The 20,890-nt window shown below is 41.7% G+C and overlaps 1 protein-coding gene across 1 annotated transcript in view; it reads left to right on the top strand.

Annotated features, from left to right (window-relative positions):
• Positions 1 to 20,590, top strand: part of LRRTM4 (leucine rich repeat transmembrane neuronal 4) — a 236,699-nt gene extending 216,109 nt beyond the window's left edge. The window contains exon 4 of the mRNA XM_072846192.1: positions 20,199 to 20,590. Coding sequence (XP_072702293.1) covers positions 20,199 to 20,420 — 222 coding nt within the window. The 3' untranslated portion in view covers positions 20,421 to 20,590. The remainder of the gene's footprint in view (positions 1 to 20,198) is intronic.
• The last annotated feature ends 300 nt before the right edge of the window (positions 20,591 to 20,890 follow it).

The following is a 20,890-nucleotide window of genomic DNA, read 5'->3' as shown; positions in this document are numbered from 1 at the left end:
TTGTTTAAAGATAAACAAATTACCTAACTTCAAGTGGGATGAAATATGTCTAAATGAATTGCTGTATCCAGTCCAAGCTGGAAATCAGTAATGATGTTTGACGGGAATGGCTAGCCAGAATCCTGAACTCCCTGGAGCAACTGGAAAACTTTGTGTTGACGCAGGATCAAGCCTAAGTCGTTCTGCGCTGGGGGCTGGTGGGTCAGTAGCAGGGGTTTTGGAACAAATCAATAACGTGAATGGCAACAAATTACTAGGACTAGATGGTGTTCACCCCAGACGTCTAAGGACTGTTGTAATATGAAATTGCTAAGCTAACAGCTGAGGGGTGTCTATTGCTTATATCAGTCACTGAATAATAAAAGTAGCAAATATAAGATCTTTTTCTTTTTAATATGGCTCTTAAAAACTGCATAGAAGTCAGAGATACCACTCAAGGAGATGTTGGAATCACTATGCATAGTTCTCTGAAAACAGCTCGGTGGCGATCAGAAGAGCAAATAAACGGTTAGAAATATTTAGAAAAGAAATTGAGAATAAAACAGAAAACATCACTATTCCATCCTACTCACTGCATGTGAGTGTTTCCTGAAGTTCTGGTCACCCCCCCTCAGAGAAGATTTAATAGAACTGGAAACCAGAGAGAGAAAAGCAGTAGGAAGATCAGAGCTATGAAAAGGCTTATGTAGAGGGAGGTGGTGAATGAACAACATCCCTCACCTCGGAAGAGAGATGACTGAGGGTAGGATGGGATGAAATCTATAACGTTATAAAACGCTATTGCAACAGTAGCTGAGGAAGGATTACCCACTGTTTCTCACAGTGCAGGAAGGGGTAACGTCTTTTTATCCAGATCAATTAAAAAGTCCTGTAAAATACAAAACAAATTGAGCCAAACTGTCTGAAAACAAATTTCAACTGGTTACAGTTCTATAAAAGAAGGTCCTTGCTGTCAGAGTGTCTCTGTTCACTGGTCTCTAAAAATCACAAGAATCTTACCATACCTTTTTAGCGTGTCAGCTCTTCGGGGTCAGAAGTGTTTTCTGTCGGGTTTAAGAAAATGGAGTCATAATCTTGCTATGGACTCTACCTACTGCTTAGATTGAGCTAGAGATTTATTTAGTCAAAATAATCCAGTGCAGGCTAAAATTGCCATGGAGTTAGTTTGCTAGACAACAGAATAATGATTCCATAACTGTTCTAATTATATTAGCATATCTGCACTCTCAGGCTTGGGTAAACACAGACACAAAGGGAGAGTCAGGGATAGGAGAGATTTGCAGTAGATTGTTTTCACAGTGAATGTTGGATGGGACAAGGTTTTTCCTGAATGTGTTTTGTGGCTGCTGTTTTTATAGAAAATGTGTTTACAGTTAATAGTTGCTTCTGAGAGCATGTGCACGGATGGGCGGAAGAGAAGCTTCTGTTGTGTCCCATCATGAAGGTTGCTTATCAAACGAATATTCATGTCCAGGAGAGCATGAAGGTTGCAGTGTTGCAGAAGGAGGACCTTGCCTCACATCTGGGTTGGGTAAAGTACAACTTGTCAGAACAGAACAGAAAACTGTGGCTTGATAATGGCATTTACCACTGCTTGAAAGGTCTGATTTCTGTCAAAAGGAAAGGGGAAAGTAATTTGTTCTTCTTTCTTGCCTGAGAGGGCATCCTGCAGCCAGCCACATCGATTGCAAAGGTCCTATTAGTCTTCAACAGGACCAGAATTAATTGTTTTGTATTACCCGAGCTCCTCAAGCTCTCAAGCTAGGATCAGAGCTCCAATGGGCCAGCCTCAGTGCTATGGGCACCGGATCTGGCATCTTTTCTGAGCTTCGTCTTAACAGCGTTTCATACCAAAGCAACCATGACTCCAACAAGCTAGGCAACTCTGTGGCTCTACATGAGTAAGTAGTGCCTAGTGGTTAACTGTCCCCTCCTTCCCTTGGTGTACAGCCAAAAAAGAACCAAACGTGCTTTGCCATATATTTGTCGTCTTGTAGTTTCTACCTAATGCACTTGTATATTAGAAGGTTTGTGTAGTATTTAGCCTTCAGTAGTAGAGTCTGTCTGAGAATGCTTGGAAGATGGGTGAAGTTTTTTATGCATGCAGGTCCTTCGGTCCTCTTCTGTCCTAAATTTGTGTCAACTTCTGATGTTTATTATTTTGTTGTGTTGTAAACTTTTCTCCCCAATATTCATACAGTTCTAGCAACTGCATATATCACAAAGGGAACATAAATTATTAGTATTTTATTCTGTTTTTAAAAAAAGTAGGCTTAGGTTGCAGTACAGTTTGAGTGTTTGGGTTTTTTTTCCCCAGACTATCTTGGGTGACACACGTAGGAAAAAAAAATGTTGGAGCGTTAATATACGTAGAGCAGGCCAGGTGGAGTGTGCTGTTGCAGCAGTCTGTAGAAATGACCTGGAAACCAAGGTCTTTGGAATGAAATATCCACTAGCTTGATGTTGAAGGAAAAGGATGAAGACCACTCCTTCTAAAAGAAGACTAACGGATAACAGGATTGAAGGGACTGAATGTCAGTCTTTCAGCAGAGCCTGACCACCAGAACTGTCATTGCGCCCTTAGCGTACAAATTCACGCTGCATCAGGTATGCTGAGAGAACTGTCATTTATGTCAACGCGTGGCAGCAGAGCCCTCAATGAAAGGACATTTTGTGGGGATATATGTACTTCATTATTTTCCTTTTGTATTGTGATACCTAGGCCCCACTTGCAAAAGGGAAAAAAAATATAGGGGGGGGGGGAAGATAGTCCCCTGATTTGTCAGACAAAAACCATATGGTCCAGGCTACGATTGAGCCATGGTTGATCACACTCTCCTCTAATCTGCAGCTGTTTTCTTTCTGATAGATAAATATGTGTTTAAATAACGCATCCTACCTCTGTCAATTTTTTTTTAATGTTCCCTTTGACAACTGAATGTTTCCATTATGCCCAATAAACATCTTGGAGACTGACCCGTTCCTGCTTTAAATGCACATTAAGACTGTTTTTCCTTCGTTTCACCTTCCAAAGGAAACAGTGAAGCTGTTCATTATTTGCAGCACTTACTACAAGAGACTCATTTTCAGGAGATAATTTTTTCCCTTAGAACTTCATAAAAATGTTTTAGTTCCTGACCACAAAGACACAGTGAATAACTATTGCAGAGGAGTGCTGTGAGCTTTGATGTCAGAGCTGTTCTGCTTTAAAAGGGCACAGAAGTCTGTCAATGGCACATTCTTTTCTTCCATGGTAATAGGAAGAGACTGCATTGCATTGTGTTATATTGTAGTAAGGTTTTGAAGCTGAACTTACTACATACCTGTAGCACAAAAAGGAAAAGGGTAACCATGTCAACCATTGTCCAGCTGGCAACCAGTACTTTGCACTGCTATCATTCACCGTACCTCATCTTACCTTGCTAGCTTGTTTGTAACAAGGAGATGAGGGCTCTGAGGCTCTTCCTCAGAGCAGTATCGTGTCAAGGCAGTGAATAGCTGGTTATAATTGCTGTATATGTTGGTCTTTCTGATTGCTTTTGTGTTTTGCAAGTCCATGTACTTTATTCCGGGGTGAAGAACAGGGAGGGGAACAACATAATTACTGGGAAACTAATGGATATTTAAATAACCTTCCCGGTTTTGTTTATATGAGTGGGAGAACACACAGGCCAAAGAAAAAGGCTGTGTTTATTATTTAAACTGAGGTGGCACCCAGAGAACTCCATGTTTCCCAAGGACCCCATTGTTTGTGTCCCTTCTGGTAAGTATTGTGATTATTAGTGAACGATAGCAGATGCTGTAAGCCTTGCTGTGATCACAGCCCCGCTCTGCTAGGCACTGTGCGTGGCTGTAGTTAAGGAGGAGTTGATCACCAGAACACTTACAGCGCCTCATACGAAAGTCCTATTGATTTGATAAAGGATAAAACCAGTTGAATTTTTTGGAGGTGAAATAAAAGGCTATATATTGGGCTGAAGAAACAATATAATAGTTTCACTGCCCTGAACTGGAAGACTATGTCTAATTGATTTAATGGCCCTCGATCTGCAACATTGGGGCCAGGTTTTAAGATTCTCAGACTTCTAAAGCCCCTTTTATTGTGCCCCCCCAAAGTCTCTTGTCAATGTGGTCCTTATGATTGACTGTATTTGGGCCATATCACACAATAGAGCCATGTCTCTAAGTATTAAATTAGCATTAGCGCTAGCCAAAAGTCCAGTAGAAAATTCATGGATTAGGGAAATATGCAACTATTAAATATATGAAAGAATTATTCAGGAAATTTGTAACATCTATATCAGTGCTGGGTGAGCAGCAAGGCTGGTTCTCCTGCTGCCAGGTCCTGACAAGTGGCACAGACAGCTGAGAAAACAGCCGGAGCTGCCAGGGTTCGAAGCTCATCCACAGGGTGGGTCATCCAAGTCACACCGTCATGAACCTTCCCTTCTCAGCGAAGGCCACAGCCAGGATGCACCAGAGCAGAAAAAGGCTGGAAGGAATGTGCTCACAGAAGTGAGGCACCAGGCGAACAGTGCCAGAAAACAGTGAGAAGCAATGACCAGAAACTCCATCTAAATATTTAATTAATGTAGAAAACCCATCACTTGCTTTGTTTGAAGAATACAGGAATAAGCAAGCACAGGGGTGCATTAAGGTGCGATAAATTATTATGGTTGTTTCTAGATAGATCTGATACTAGCTGTTAAATTGGGAGACAACTCTCAGGTGGGGTTATCTTACAGACCAAAGATCCAGAGCCAGTTATCTGATGTTGGGCTAACAGCTTCAACTCTTGTCTCTGTTTCCGTGTCTTTTTGGTAGGAATCGTGATATCAGTCTTTGTTAAACCTTTGATGTAGGTATTTAACTCTCTGGCTTGCCTTGGGGGAGTTCTTTGACCTCTGTTTATTTATCTGTAAAGTGAGGGTAATGATATCCGCTCATCTCAAAGCAGCAACACAAGACTTATCTGAATAATGATTGCAGAGCCCTTGGATGAAAGGTGCAGCACAAGGGCAAACAACTGATGTTTGTTCTTGTTGCTACCGTGATTTGACTTACGAATGTGGCAGGCTGAAAACACGCTCTGTATAAAATTTTGCAAAGACCTGATGGGTGAACACTGATGGGACTGCAGTATACTAGCTGCAAATCATGGCTTATTAGTATTATTATCCATGTTTTACTTTGTGGAAGATATGTATGCAGTAGATCTCGTATCGTGCAAGTCTGAATTATTTCTGATTGCCAAACATAAACCATTCCACCAGTATGAAGATGATGGGTGATCATTTGGCTCCTGAAATACCCAATAATCTCATGAACCCATTCTGTTAGTGATTGAAAAACACTGTTATACATAACGTTAAAAGAGATGGTGAAATGGCCAGTGCTTTATGCTCTTTTTTACAGAGCTCACACCATTGAGATAAGTTGCCTTTCTTGTATTCCACATTCATCTTCATACACCTATTGCTATCCCTCATTTGCTCCATCCTTGTTTTGGGGCAGACGAAAGATAAAGAGTGTATCTTTAAACAGTGTGCTCTGCGTTTCAGGATGCCTGTCCAGTCTCCCGGGCAAGAATGAAAAAGTTCTCAGAGATATTTTGATTTGCTTTGCTTTCCAGAGACCCTGTGGGCAGTCCACGTTTGATCTGACCCCTTCTGCTTATTCGAGGTTTTCACCCTGCTCACTGATGGCGGTGAAAACCCTCGATGTAGAGTGTGTTCTCAAGAGTGTGCTCTGTGCTCTTGAGAGAGAAGCCTTAGTGCAATAGAAATCCAATGTCTTTTCCAGAATCTCTTATGTGTTTCCTGCTGCAATTACTGTGGGATCATTTTTTTCAGCCTTCCTCTTTCTGTCTCTTCACCAGAGAAGCACAGCCTGTGGCCTGGAGTCACAATGTCACCTTTGTTCTCTTTTTAGTTTGGAGTGAAGAGACGGGAAAGGAGCAGAGGGGTCTGAACAACCCTCAGGGTGATGGCAGCCACAGGGCATGGCCAGAGATGCTGCAGGACTCTGGTTTGCACAAGTTATCTTCAGCGCCAAGCCAGTTTTTTGGGCTGCAAATCCAATTCAGAGGGGCTCTGCCAAAGAGCTGTTCTCCTCGTGTTCTGGGATGCAATGAGATCGCTGTGTGGTGCCTCTAGAAGGAAGCCCAGCATGACCTGCTTAAGCATCCATCTTTGCTAGTGCTCAGTTCTGTGAAGGCTTTGTTGAGCTTGGATTAACTGCGTGAAAGTAAAGAGGCTCTTAAAAGACCAGTAGGCAAACCCCTTGTGTGGAGGTTTCTAGCATCACCTTAAACTCTGGTGTCGAAGTCAAAAACACCTTTAAACTGGGAAGTTTGAGTTCTGTTGTGCTGTCTTAGGACACTAGAGAGCTGGATCGCTTCCCTGGCTCCCAAAGGACACATTTACATTGGTGTTTTAGTTCAGATCAGGATCATACTTTTGATGTGGGTCTCGAGATTGTCCTCACTTAATGTTCTTCAGTTACCATCCCAGAACAGTCATAGAGAACAGAGACCAGATCCCTTTAAGATGATGCTAAATTGGATCTGCTCTGAGAGTTTGAGACCAGACTGGAGCTAATTTGATGTAAATCCTCCGAAATGTGTATGTTGTGGACACTGTGTACTCAACACCAGCTCTTGTGCTCTGCAGATTTCCTCATACTGGGCTGTATCGCTTACAAATATATACACAGTCACAGCAGCCACATGATGAGGGAAGTCATTTAGGGATAAAAGATCTGTATTCATGTATTTAGCTTGTGGAAAAATCTGTCCCTCAATCTGTGCATCAGTTTAGAGATCTTTTTCTTGTTTGCTATTTTCCTTTCTCTCACCCTTCATCTGTCATGCCTGTCTGGAGTACAAGCTCTTCAGGGCAAGGACTCTCACTAAATGCATGAGCATTGGTTACCACAGTGCAGTTTCAGTTTTGGTCGAGGCCTCTAGGCACTGCAAATAAACAACAGATTTTGGATGATGAGAGGCTTATTTATCTCTTTATATTTCTTCTCCCAGTCTGTTTCAGCCTTGTGTAGTTAGTGATCGGGTCATGATATCATCTTGATCTTACAGATGAGCTAGGCATTGGGTATTTGTTCTAGGTGGCTGCAACTGGTATGGACCCGTCAAAGGGAAAGATCGTGTGCAGGAGGTTGTTAACGGTTACAGCCCCATGTTCCGCCATGGCAGTAACGCACCAAAGTAACACTACACTCCAAAAAAGTTGAATTACTTACCTCTTTGCTGATCCCTTCTGACACACTGGAGTTACCTTTCCCAAACAGAACAAGTTTAAAAAATATCGGAGTAGCTGGAAACCATTTGGTTCATGCTTGGCTAGTTGAGAGATTGTTCAAGCATGCTGTCTCTTGTTGACGTGAGCTGCAGATATTTCTAACAGCAGCTCCTTTGGTTTTCAAAATTTAGCTCACAGGGCAGAATTTATTTTCCAGCAGGATTCTTTGAACTTGGTTCTTTTCATTTACACTTCATCGCTACTGCTGTGCTCAAGCACAGAAACGGTCCAAGTGGGCAACAGCTATTTTTGCTTATTAATGTTCATTGCATCAGAATACGTACGAGCCTGCTTTGTTTGGTTTTCCTGAAATGCCAGAGCCTGTACAGTGCGACTAGCTGGCAGGCACCACAGTCCGTGTACTCTACAGCCCTCTCCTGGCTAGATTCAATAGTGCTCAACTGTATAGGCAAGGCACTTTATTTCTGTTTGAATGTGTCTGAACACTTTTTGATTTTCAGAGCTCGTCTCAGGCTTCCGGTCAGATTTACACACCATGATCTGTCTGCCAGTGATTACAGCTTTGGCTCTTGCCAGCTGACAGCCGTTTCAAAGGGGAGAGTGGTGATCTTGACACAGGGCACTCCCAAAGCTGTTCCATCGTGAGCCTACGTCTGGAGCAGCTCTCTGTCGGTACTTAGAAGTGGGACAAAATTAAGAAGACTTGATGCTTTCCATCTCCACAGAGAAAAGACAGCTTGGAGCATCTGTCCTTTCCTCTGCTTCTTAACCGTCTTGACCATGTAGTTTCCGTGCCAATTCTCAGTGGGTTGACCACTAAGCCTTAGTTTCTGGTGTTTCAGTGTTTTTTCTGTGTAGTTGCTGTACCCTCTTCTCATGTTATACAGTGTCTGTTTTAAGGATTTAGCATGTGGTTTGCTTGGGTTTGGGTTTTTTTTTTAATGTCATCCAGGCATTTCTTTCTGCTTTAAAAGTGTCACTAAACTACTGTTGCTCAATAATTATTTCCGTTGTTTTTGCTTTCATGGAGTAATTGAATTGATCCGCTTGGTTTTGTAGCAGCAAAGATTGCTAAGCCAAGAATGTTTTCTAACCCATCCTTCTTCCAGTTTTCTCAGGGATTCTGAGTATGTCTTTACTGATGATTTCCCTGCATATTATAAAACTTGCCCAGAGGAATGAAAAAGTCATTTGTTTTCTGTAGAGTATTAAAAAATAATGCTATCATTGTGAAATGTCCTTGCCTGCAATGCTGGACAGTCTTGCATTAATTTTCTGCTTGCTTGATCTCTGCTATACAAAGATTCTATAGAACATGACTGAAGCATGAACCCATGTTTGTTATTAATTTTCTAATACTGTCTACTGTGCGAGTCCCTACCCTGCCTTTTCTGTTCTTCCTGTTTGCCATTTCAGGAGTCTGCTCAGAAAAGCAGTAACACTGCTGCTGTTGCATCCCTCCTTTGCAAGTCACAGGCTCATAGATGAGCAATGGCAGAATATGCTTGCCCTGTCGCAGCAGAGAGAGGCTTGAGGAATACAGTGAGTTGTTATAGCAATTCATATCCGAGGGTCTCACGGCTTTTTATGAGCTTTAATTAAAGTCCTCCTCTGTAAGTGTCTTGTTTTGAGGCAGATGGGTGGGGCGTGAACCACATAGCTATACCTACTAGTAATATATTTATAGCTAGGCGGACTGGTAGGTAGCCTCTGAGGTTCAGGTAGATAGATTTTCCTTGGAGCTGATGGGCTGACCAGCATCACCCCTTAGCACGCCGGTTAGGGAATTGAACTTGCTCTCCCATCAGTTTGTGTGTTCGGTGGGTTTGGCAGAGGAGCTGGGAAAAGAGCTGAGTGTTTATTCCCCATGACTTCTAAGCCAGGCTGTCTCCCAGGGTCAGGGCACGCTCCAGCCACTCCACCTTCTCTGCTGACTTAAAGCCACTGCCTTCAAGGAGCCCTGACACCAGGTCCTCCAGCCTTCGCACCAGGCAGCATGTCACCCACGACTAGGCACCCTCCTGCCAATTCTTCATCCTCATCCCTACGTTATTTTCTTTCCCTCAACCTAAAATAGCCATTTCCCTCTGGCTCTGCTCTACTCTACCTTAACTTACGGTGCTGCAAGATGCAGAGACTGTTCCTTAACCTTTCAGCGAAGATGGTGATTATATAAATCCTCACCCCAATATGAGTCATATATCAGTACCTTTTGGAAAAGTGGGGAGGTTGCAGTTTCCTCTTGGCGTAGGCGCACTGCTCCCATCAGTGCTAATGGAAGTGACATACGCGCATCAGGAGGAGAAGCTGTCCCTTCTGCTACTGGATTAATGTTCTTGCCAGTATGTTAGTGCCACCATACACACCAATTCCTCTGCTAGGAGGCAGTGGAGGCAATTAAAATCTTGTAATTTCTCGTGAATAGAATCCTGCTGAGACATTCAGTATAATAGGAGCTCCCTCCCGTGTCCAAGAAGGTCTGTAGTGCCAGCGGTTTCTTTCTTCTCTCCCACTGGACTGAATTTATCTCACTGTTTTCTCAGCAGAAATGAATAATTCCTTGAACTTGTGCTCAGTTTACAGTCGTGATGCTTTGCTTGCTTCTCTTCTTTAAGACATTCCTGATCAACAGCTCTGGATGTTGATGGTCTGATGTAGATCATCTGATCCCCAGATCAGGGGAAACAGGAGTAGAGTGAGCATCTTTTTTCTTTTTTTTTTTTTTCTGCCAGTTATTCTTTTCTTTGGCACCCATTTTCTGTAAAGAAGGACCCCTTCAAATTGTCTTGAGATGACTGAAAAATAAAACAAATTATCTGCTCTCTAGGTCAATGCCATAATGTTGAGCACTGAATTTTAAATGATGACAGAGGAGAAGGGCTCTGTCATGTTATAGCTTGTTGGGGATGCAGGGGCTGGGTACTATCTGTATATTTAACGTTGCCATATTAAATGGAATTAGTGCCAGTTATAAATGTGGCTCTAAGCATTTTTTTAATCAAAAATGGGTTGAGACTGTCATCTGACTCCAGCCGAAATCTTTTGGGTATAGTGTAACCAGATAACATAGAAGGAAAGACTTCCATTTGTTTTATCCGTCTGATAAGGCACCCAGTATCCCCTTTCTCCTAGCACTGGTGTGGGTTTTAATCATAAGACATCACATTGCCTTGTTTATACCTACTCATGTCTTAAGGCAAAATGTTATGCAATTTGAGTCACGTTTCTCCAGCTTTAGGAAGTACATTTTTGGTCTCTGGATGTACAGAATCCATTTACAACTTTAAATAGTATTTAAAAACCTTTAAAGGAGCCATCAATTTCTGGACAGCTCTTTTGCATACTATAAATTCTAGGCAGATCTAATGAAAAGGCAGTATTTTAATATGAGACAAAGACTTATTTCACTCATTCTCCAGTGTCTTCGTTTGTCACTGTGGCAGCAACATTATCAGATGTTCATATTAAGTACTGTACTTCTTTATTGTGAGTAATGGATGGAGCAGGTTGCCATCTTTATGATCACTGCATGGAAGAACAACTCTACCTTTTCCCTTATTGTCATAATTCTTTTTCGACAGACGCAATGTGCTCCGTTTCCCAAATGCTGCACTGGACCTAGGGCCTGTGAGGATGCTTCAGGCTCTTCAATACATTGGAAGGTCCAGCTCCATAGCATTTCAGGCCTGAAATGCCAGCAATTTAGAAAGCTAACTGAAGCTGGGAGTGTTGGAGCTCAGGAGAACGCTCTGTGGAAGTTATTACCGGATTGTTGACCTGTGCTCTGCTCTTTCTTCCTGATCCCTTGGAGACTTGGCTAGATGGACCTTTGGGTTGTCCTGATAGGTTAAGTACAAATGATCTACACTTTGCAGCTCTTAATGCAATGCATAGGGAGCAGAAATTCCTGGCAAGAATATAGCTTTTTAAAGTGTCTAAATGAAAGCTGAGTTTCCTTAAAAGAGACTACATTTTTGAAGGTGTGTCTATTTAGGCACCCAAAGATATGGGGAGGCACCCAAAGGGATTCTTTTGCATCTAGATAGGTAACTACTTCAATGTACTGCATCCCTTCTGAAAACCTCATCTTCTGTCCCTAAGCAATGTAAAAGCTTTTTTGAACCACCAGGCTTCTATTCCTATTGAATTCTATAGGAAATTATCCTAATAGCACTGAAAGCAATATTAATGGCTTTCCAATTAGAATATCTAGATAGTTTGTTTATTTTATCGGCCCTCCACGGCGGAAAATCGAAGGTTACTGTGAATCTCACTTTAAGTTTTTCATCAGTGGGCCTTTTTGTCAGGAGCCAGATACTCCATAAAAAACCGATAAAGCAATTTAAAAGAAATATTTTGCCCAAGGAACAATAACAAGGCTTAGAAGACTTTCTCTTTGTAGGAGTTTCCTTTAGGGAAACCTTTTCATTTACTGATTGAAAGATCAAATCGGCCCATAGAGGGAGCAGTGGGGTGTGCATGATTTTTCTCCTGATGTCTAGAAAAGCACACTTAGTTAAAGAGTCCATCGAGAGGTTCGGTTTTAAAGGGAAAGGCGTTTGTGTGACTGGATAGAAGGATTAGGAAGTTATCTGTAAGGAAGGAGAGGAAAGCTTAAAATCCAGTTCACAATGTCAGTCGAACTGACAGGGTGATGTTATATAGGGGTTTAAAACATGAAATACACTCTACAAGGATGACTGAGTACATCACGAAATTCTGTCTTTATGGTATATCCTGTATAGCTTATAGCTGTTTTTAAAAGTTGGTGAATGTTTTAATGCCACATAATAAATTAATGGATATATTTTAATTAACGTTGTTTTATACGAAATCAATCCATTTTATAGAGAATTATATAGTCCCGTATATCCATAAGTTGCTTATTAGCATGACATATAATTTATTAGGTTAATATGCTTATAATCATATTTAATACAATGATGTTTGTTTAATTCCTGTAGTTATTTATGATGTCTATTAATTATCAGTTAAGTTTTTATGAACTATAAATAGACCTTCAGTAGGACATGCAAAAGTAACTGATGGATGCACTATCTTCTGCCCTGTGTCCTGTCTGTTGTTTCTCGAAATTTTTCATACTAAGACCTCTCTTCTGATAGTCTATGACAATTTTGGGATCCCATTTTCCTGGCCAGAAATACAAGGATTGAGTAAGATAAATGACCCACCTGTCAGTCATTTGTAGTATTTAGGCTGCAAATTTCCACTGATACCAATTTTTTTTACTAGGAAATGGTCCGAGACCTGCCAACCACAACCTTTTATCTCCAGGTTAGTTTTTGATAAAGGCTTCCATTTCATATGTTGAAAACACCGTCCTGTGCCCTCCTCCAACCCCTACACCCTTCAAAAGATTTCGGGCTTGGTTCTAAAGACCTTGATTTAATCCTCAGATCTGGTCAGGAGAGCAGTCGTTGTCATGGCTGCTCGCTGCTTCTTTTGACTAGGAAGCTGCAGTCTGCTAAATGCACTGTCCGGTTTGGTCCAAAGCATCTTCAGCAGCTGCAGTTCAGTGACGAGCAGGACTCTGCCTTAGCCACAATTCCCGCTGGACTGAGAGGATCCAAGTGGACTGATGGGATCACTAATCCTCTTCCCGTTACGTGCATCCTGACAGATGCGTGACTGTCGGTATTGAGTCACATCATGCAGAGGGCTAAATGGCTGTGGGATGCAAGATCAGTTTGTAGGACTATTACAGTGGGCATAAGCGTAAGGCAAGGAAAAAAAGGCACTGCAGAGAAGTACATCAAAGGAGGTACTGTGCTTTGTCCCCTTCCAACTTCTTCTGCACCTGGCAGAGCATGGGAAGCTGAAAAGTCCTTGATTTAGTATAAGCATTACTTAGCAACAACTAAAACATCTCCGTATTATCAACACTGTTTTCAGCACAAATCCAAAACACAGCCCTATACCAGCCACTATAAAGAAAATTAACTCTATCCCAGCCAAAACCAGCACAATTTAGAAGGCAAGCATATTTTGTACAGCTCTTTGACTTAAGAACGGATATGCAAGTTTGTACGTGTGCATGCAAGTGTGCAAGAGATCAGGAGCTGACAACATTACCCATCCCCGTGGAACACCAGCCCTCTGTGGATGTTTAGCAGTATGTCCTCGACTTCTTGGGGAAAACTGGTAGATACAGAGTTGGTGGTTCTTGTCGCGGTGCTAATGATTTTAGGGCAGTGGGCTCAGTGCCATGTAGCATGGGACCTTGAGCTACAGACTGAGTCTTCCTTCTTGTCTGTCTCATCTCCCAGTGGGAGCTGTGTAGACCCTTAATCTGATTTGGTGGGAAATAGGTAGAGGAGGCAAAGAAGTGGTTTCTGTCTGGAGTGGGAAGGAAATTGAACATGAAATTGCAGGAAATCGATTGTAGGAATTGCACCTGCAAGAAAGACTCTTGCTCAATGCTTCATGCCTAATGTAGGCATACCAACCTCAGGCAAAGTTCCCAGTGGGATCTGTAACTCTCAGAAAACCTGGGCTAATTAAAGATTTTGAAGACGTTCACATAAAAATCAAGTTGACAGTTTTTCTGAAATGCTCAGATGTCACACAGACAACCTCAGTAAAAACAGTACTCATAAAAACCTCATACCACCTGATAACAGAGCACTCAGACTTCTGAGTTCTGAATTTTTTTAATAAATGGGATTTTGATTTTTTTGTCAATATGAGAATTACCTTAGGAAACATGAATTTCAGAACAAAAGGCCTGTTTTAACAAACAGCCAGGCACTTTTGTGTTTGTTCCAGTTGGAAACAGAAGAAAACACGTCCCCATTCATATTTCAGACCTAAGGTCGGTGTCTGCATTTGTCCCTTTTAATGGGTTTAATAGGAAGTGTACGATTGTGCGTTTTCCTGAATCGGAATGTTTTTCTGAGCTGACTCCAAAGGGATGTTCCAGGGTTGTTAACTGTGATTTTTCAGCAGCGTGAAATCCACTGAAATTGTTTATACCAGCTATATCTGCCTAATGTGCCTAATCAATCTATCTCGAAGGTGAAGCTGTGTGCTTCACTAATCGTAAAGCTCTGATAGTATATCTTGCTTATTTTTACTCTAAATTATGATAGGGTTTAAAATGAACTCTGAATTTGATTTATCAACAGCTATGATGCTAATTCAGCAATGAAGTCATGGTGTTCTCAGACTAAATATTAGCACTAATGAGAAAACGTAGTTTCCATATTTCATAACTCTGAGTTTCCACTACGTATGGACAACTTCTAAAGTTGCATGTAATTTAATCATGTAATCATTAACTAGGCAAGTATTTACACATGAATCAGTTTACCTGGATTATAGGGTACCAGCAAATGTGAAACCAGATAATGTTCAACTGCTCAAGCATGTTCATGCTTCATTTTTGGTTTTTAGAAGGAAAATGTGTCTACTGCAAGACAGTGGGGATTGTGCTATCGCATTTTCCATCAGGATGAATGGAGCACGTCTTTAGTTTTAACAACAGATTGTTCTTTCTCTTTGAAAACAGAAGCAACAGAATTGAAGACATATAAGCCACAGTGTCTCAACAGTGAAAGTGTGAGGCCAAGGTACCCAGACTGAGACAGCTGAAACAGAACATCACTTCTGTTGCCACGCTCCAGGTTTTAGGTTCTTGCCAAAGCAGTTACTTGTCTGAGGATCCTGTGACAGTTCATGCCCTCACACCATTCTGCTTTCAGGGAAGAAATAAAGTGAACTCCTTCCCACCTCAGACTTCCCCCCAGAAACTGTGCTGGGATTGTCATTCCTTCCTTATATTACGTTTGTATCCTCTTGTTGATAATTCTGGTGCTGTGAGTCACTTAGACATCCACAGCCATTTGTGTTTCTCCAGAAAGAATTTCCTTCTCTGCAGGATAATGAATGGTGGGAGATCTTTCTTCAAAATTGAGCAGAAAGAAAAAACTCATAATATTTCCAACATGAAATAGATCTGTTCTGAAAACCTGTGTTTCCAAAACTTGATTTAACAGTTTACCAGGAAATTATTTCAACCTGGGACAGCTAGTGATTAGATCTTGCTGAACTGCAAGTGATTCTGAGTGAGACAGAGAGTTAATCTCTGTCTGATCCTCAACTAGTCTTCACTGCAGTGAGTCTGTTGCTGTGAGCACAGAAGAAAATACTTAAGCCGGAGTTGCAGTCAGTATGAAGAACTTGGTATTCTGTTAACTCTCTTGGCATTACTTGATAGAGAGGTGTCGTACCTTAGAGCTCATATCAGGGCTGAATTTCAGGTTGTCTGAAGCGTCCCGTTAGGAGGCAGCGCAAGCAATTAAGAGTGTATGAGAGTGTTTAACGTACTGTGAGAGGTGGTAGAGAGAGAAAAGTATTTTAGAAATAAGGTCACTTGATATTCACTTAGGCCCCAATCCAATATTCTTTAAAGCTCACTAGATTCAGTGGCTATACGGTAAGGTTACATCTTTACTGATGTACTTTCCAAGTTCCAGAATAAAGATTTTTATTGATGTGTTGGTAAAAATCTAGGTTTTAATGGCTGCACCTATGAGAAGCAGAAGTCCAAGCTGGATTCTTATCACTGAAATTTTTAAATAGAACTTTCTTGTGTAATAATCATCAGAAATTTATAGAATAAGTTAGCTAATTTACCTCCCAGTATTTCTGACATAAGTAAAGCTGCTGATAAGATTCAGTGCAGTGCAAAAAAAATTTAAAAGACAAAACATTTGAATTGGAATGTGGATACGTGTATTTGCATGTTGGAATGACTAAGGGTCTAACTGAACATCATTGCTGAATGTCAAAGGAAAAGTGGACAGGGAATGTTGAGAAATGTCTTTTTAATGCAGGCCAGAATGTCAGTGAGCTTCAGGTAAACTCAAGTTAGCCCAGCTGGTTCTGAAGGGAGCTGTTATTCGGCAGCAAGGCTGTTGAGCTGTTAACCTCTCCAATGTCAATTCGACTGCGAAAGGGAAGATTTGCATTCTTACATTTCCACCACTAAATCTTTTATCTTCCTCCTGTAGCTGGGGATTTATGTAAATTTTTCTTGTATTAGAACCTTTGTTCGAAGTGTGTGGCTGCTAAGATGCAATGTTTATTACATTTAGAGTGAAGATCTACAGAGGTGTGGACTTCAGAAGTCAGTACTAGCTAACTAATCCAGCCCATTAGCCCAAATCCCGCACTGAACGCTTACAGTGCGTATAAGGCAGGAAGCTCACTGCGTAATGGAGTCAAGGCTTTCTTCAGAGCATGGATTCATTCATTGACTTAATTAACTGTCTGCAGCACTGGATAGGCAGTATGCTTCCTTATAATAAGGCATTAGAGCGGAAGACAATCCTACTTGGTGCCATACATGGGCGAGAACCAAAACGTCCATCACGCGTACATCAGTGACTTTGGAGTGCCTTCTCCTGTTGATTTATGTTTTTCGTACTGCCAAAAGTTTCAATCCTTCAAGTAAGTATTAGGCAGTGTCGTTTTTAGAAATTAAAATAGCAGTGATTCAGAAAATGCTGTGAACAGACACATGCGTCATCTCCTGTTGAATGTCTTGGCATTCTGTGTCCCACCCCTGAGCTCCACTGGCTGCACTGGACTGTGCTGTCATGGAGCGTAGCCATGAGCGAGCACACACAGCCAAGAACTGAATCAGATGTTACGACAGATTATATGAAAGAAAGAGTTTTGTTTTGTATCTGTTGTGTTTCCATGTGAGCAACTCTTTATCTTCGTTTACAATTGAACTTCTTCCAAAATGGAATTTAAAGAATTTGGTAGCACAAATGGCTGTGGCTAGTGGCAGCGAGTGGCATGGAGGAGACAGCGAAGGACACCGTGCTAGAGGATCACAGTTCTGTTCTTGGCTCTGCCTTTGATTTGCTGGCAGGTAAATTCTCAGCCTTCCTCCCACTTTCTAGCCGGTGAAAAATGTGTCTTCCGTGGAAAAGGCCTTGAGATAGAGATTACAGAATCCCAGAGTCTGTATTTATTTGCTGAGGTATTTAGTGACCTGTTAGGATTTTTTTCACTCTAGTCATCTTCTTTTTTGTCTCTAGGAGGCTATAGCAGCTGAAAGGCCCCAGCTTAGGTTAGAGTTGTGTTGTTTTAGTCCCTGCACAAACAGCCCTTGCTTCAAAGAGCTCTAGCCTCCAAGGGCAAGCAGGGGCAGGACTTAATCTTCTCATTTTCCAGCTCATAAAATGACGTGTCCAAGGTCACATCTCTCAGTATCTCAGGCATTAGGTCCATAGCAATAATGAAACAAAAAAGAAGTTACTTCAGAACCTGGAGCAAAAATACTTACAAAATTAATTTTCAACAACTTAGATGTTCTTGAATATGTTTTGTTGATCTCTGAATCAGAAAAAATATAATAGTATCAGCTTTGTTTAGAGTGAACAATGTCATCAGTATTTTCCATCTTTTTTACTTGCATCAGACTGAGTGGTGGTACAATTGCCCACATTTGCAGTAGTTTCTACAGTCAAGGCTGTGCCCTGAAAAAGCTTTTGTGGGCTTGGGTTTCGCATACGGTCGTTTCACTGCAAATGAAAACTGATCCTTCATGTCTTTCTGGAAATGCAACATTATGTTTCAGAGAAGTAGTTGCAGGGAAGGAAAGGACACCCCGTTTTGGGGGGATGGTCCTCTGGAGGCTTTCACTTTGATCAGGAAGGTTCTTCTTTGAATTGTTCGTATGGTTGTTACCTCGATTCTAGAGGCATCACAAGAACTAACTTGGGAGCGGGGGAGACTGTTGGTATTTCTTCATTCAGTCTTTACTGGAGAGGTACCTTACAGTCATTTGACATGATTTTTTTTCTAAATTCCCTTAATGGGATCTGGCACCTAAAAGAGGGGAGAGGAAGAGTAGAACAAGGGCCAAGCCTGAGAACAGGGAGCTGCAAATCCATTGCTGGGCTTCATTATCCAAGAAATGCTTTCTACAGATTAACCTGCAACTCCTTAATCTCATGGGTTGCCTGATACACCTATTTTATTTTCTTTTTTTACACTGACAAAGAATATCCACCTTCCCTCCACACCCACAGCACAGCGACCCTTATTAATATGATTTCAGACACACGCAGACCTGACTTTTAAGTGAAAAAAAGCGAGAGATTCTAAAAAACTACTGAGAAATAGTTGAAAAGGAAGCGTGTTTATCCACCGTTTAGGGATGTTGTTGAGATCCTGATCCTTTTGACTCCTGTTTGGAGAAGGGGAGAACACAAGCAAACAGTGCTGCACACAGGACTCGGGTGGTTAATGTACCGTGTATTATTGCTGTAAAGCCGGGACCTCAATCTCTCAACTCTCCAGAACACAAACAGTCCTTGGCTTTTATAGAATCATAAAGAGCTGCCTTAAAGGCTGAGGACAAATTCAAGCCCTGATACGAATTGGCATAGATATTACTGTATCCAAAGGGAGTTATAGTTTCTTGCACTGTGGCTGAATTGGATCCACAAGTGAACACAGTTGTCCCATCAAATTCTACCGAGCAGCTTGTCTTCTGCATTCTTGCCGTTCAGCTGTCACGTACAATGACGTTTTCAGCTGAATTCCAGCTAGTGGAAGAGTTTTGGAATCTCTCCAGCGTTCTGCAGAGAAGCAGAATCTAACTGCTGAGGAGATCCAAATGCAAGAGGAACTCTAACCCTGCAAAACTTACAATTAGTCTTAATGCCTTTGCTTTTTTCATACCTTTTTGAATTAAGTGCACCATGCAATAGAAATTTGTGATAAATTAGCTCTGTAGTCTTCACTTGAAGTTCGGCATGGAAAATAAAAAGGCGTTTGTGACAAGATTGAATTATGTGTAGCATATCTCCAGCTATAATGAGCTCAGGTTTTCTAGCAGCGTTAGAATAAACTCTTGCCTGTATCTCCTGCAGTGTGTGGTTTTTTTTCCCTAAGAGCATATTTCTTTCTACTTGATCAGCTCATCTCTTGCAGATGATAAAATTATCTGCAAAGATTTGTATCTGATGTTGTGCCATAAATCATATTTAGTTGTACGATTAACATTTGCAAGCATAGAACATTTATGGAAAAAAAAGAAGGTGGGGGGCTGGCAGTTTTCTGAGTATTTACATAAGGAAGAGAGATGGGATTCAGGATAGATCTTGCAGACTTTTCCAATACATGGCCATTTTTACAAGGTGTGGATCTGCTCAGCTCCAGCGAGCATCAGTTGAGGCTCTTTGATAGTGTTTCTCTTGGTGATGTTGTAAGATAAAGAACCCAGGAAATCATGACCTTGGGCAAGCAGCTTTGTCGTAGAAGGAATAAACACGTGTTCCAGCTGTGCTGAAAGCTACACATGCTGGCAGCCAGGTTTTCCAGTCCTTTGACATGCTCGGGCTGGTCTGAGTTTTGTAGAAATGCTCAGCCCCTTTCGAGGCAGTGCAAGAAGGGCCAGTTTTTAAAAGGCTTGTATTACCAGCAGCTTCCAGTTCACCCTTCATAGGCGGATTGTCCAAAAGAGGTCAGAATTCGGCACGCATGACCATTTTGAAAATCTGCCCACAAACGTAGTCGCCGAAATGGAGAGTGGCCCCCTCTAATCTGGCTTCAGCACGCTGCAAAGGGCCAGAGCGAGCCTGTGATTACATGGGCTTTCAGCAGATGTAACGTCCATCCACCAGCGGGGACCCACTGACGAACGTGAGTGTAAGCAGTCCTGTTCAGGAGGGATCTGCATGTGCTGCAGACAGCCTAGAAGCCCCAGAGGTTTATCTTGCTGCGAGAACTGTGCGATGAATGCGGATGTGCTGAGCACCCAGGGACCTTGAGGCTGCATTGCGATAGATGCTGTATGAAATGGATTGCTAAGCACATTATTTACATGTTTCTTTTTTTTTTTTTTTTTTTTTTTTTTGGATCTCTGTGTCTCTGGTGCAGGTTCCTCACCATATGAAGACTTTACCCTATTACAGTTACGACCAACCAGTGATTGGATACTGCCAAGCTCATAAGCCACTCCATGTAAATAAGGGGTACGATACCATGGCCCGGGAGCAAGCTGAGACAACCAACCTGGAACTCAGTCGAGACCACAGCTTCATAGCTACAATCGCACGTTCGGCTGCTCCAGCCATTTACATTGAGAGAATACCAAACTAACGGTGGAGACAACTTCTTCAGGGGGCGGAGTGGGGAGTTCTTTTGAGGGACCTTTCGTCTCAGAAGAGACCAGGGCAAGAAACTAAAATCTACCATTCCAGTTACAAATGTTCCAACACAGACAAAGGGAAGGGGATAAAGCAGACTCCGCAGACTGTGGAAACGCTATCTCGCAGTACACACTGAGAACTTCAGGATTTTCTTTGCTTTAAACTTTCAAACAAATTCCTCAATGTAAATATTAAAGAGAGATTGTCAAGTTCTTATTAAAAAAAAAATAGATTTCACTCTAGCTACATAAAGGGATGGATTAAGAGTTTTGTTTGTATATTTGATTTTTCTACATTGCACGGTTCCAGGGAAGGAGAACCACAGGTAAAAATTAAAGGGGGTGGGGAGGGCAAGGCTTTGGGTGGGGTGGGTCAGCCATGTTTCTTTATTAAGTGTTTATTACTCTTCAAAGATTTGTT

This window comes from Ciconia boyciana, chromosome 25, assembly GCF_034638445.1.
Source record: "Ciconia boyciana chromosome 25, ASM3463844v1, whole genome shotgun sequence".
NCBI classification, from domain to species: Eukaryota; Metazoa; Chordata; class Aves; order Ciconiiformes; family Ciconiidae; genus Ciconia; species Ciconia boyciana.
The sequence above is the reverse complement of the archived record's forward strand: the minus strand, read 5'-3'. Positions and strand labels throughout refer to the sequence as shown.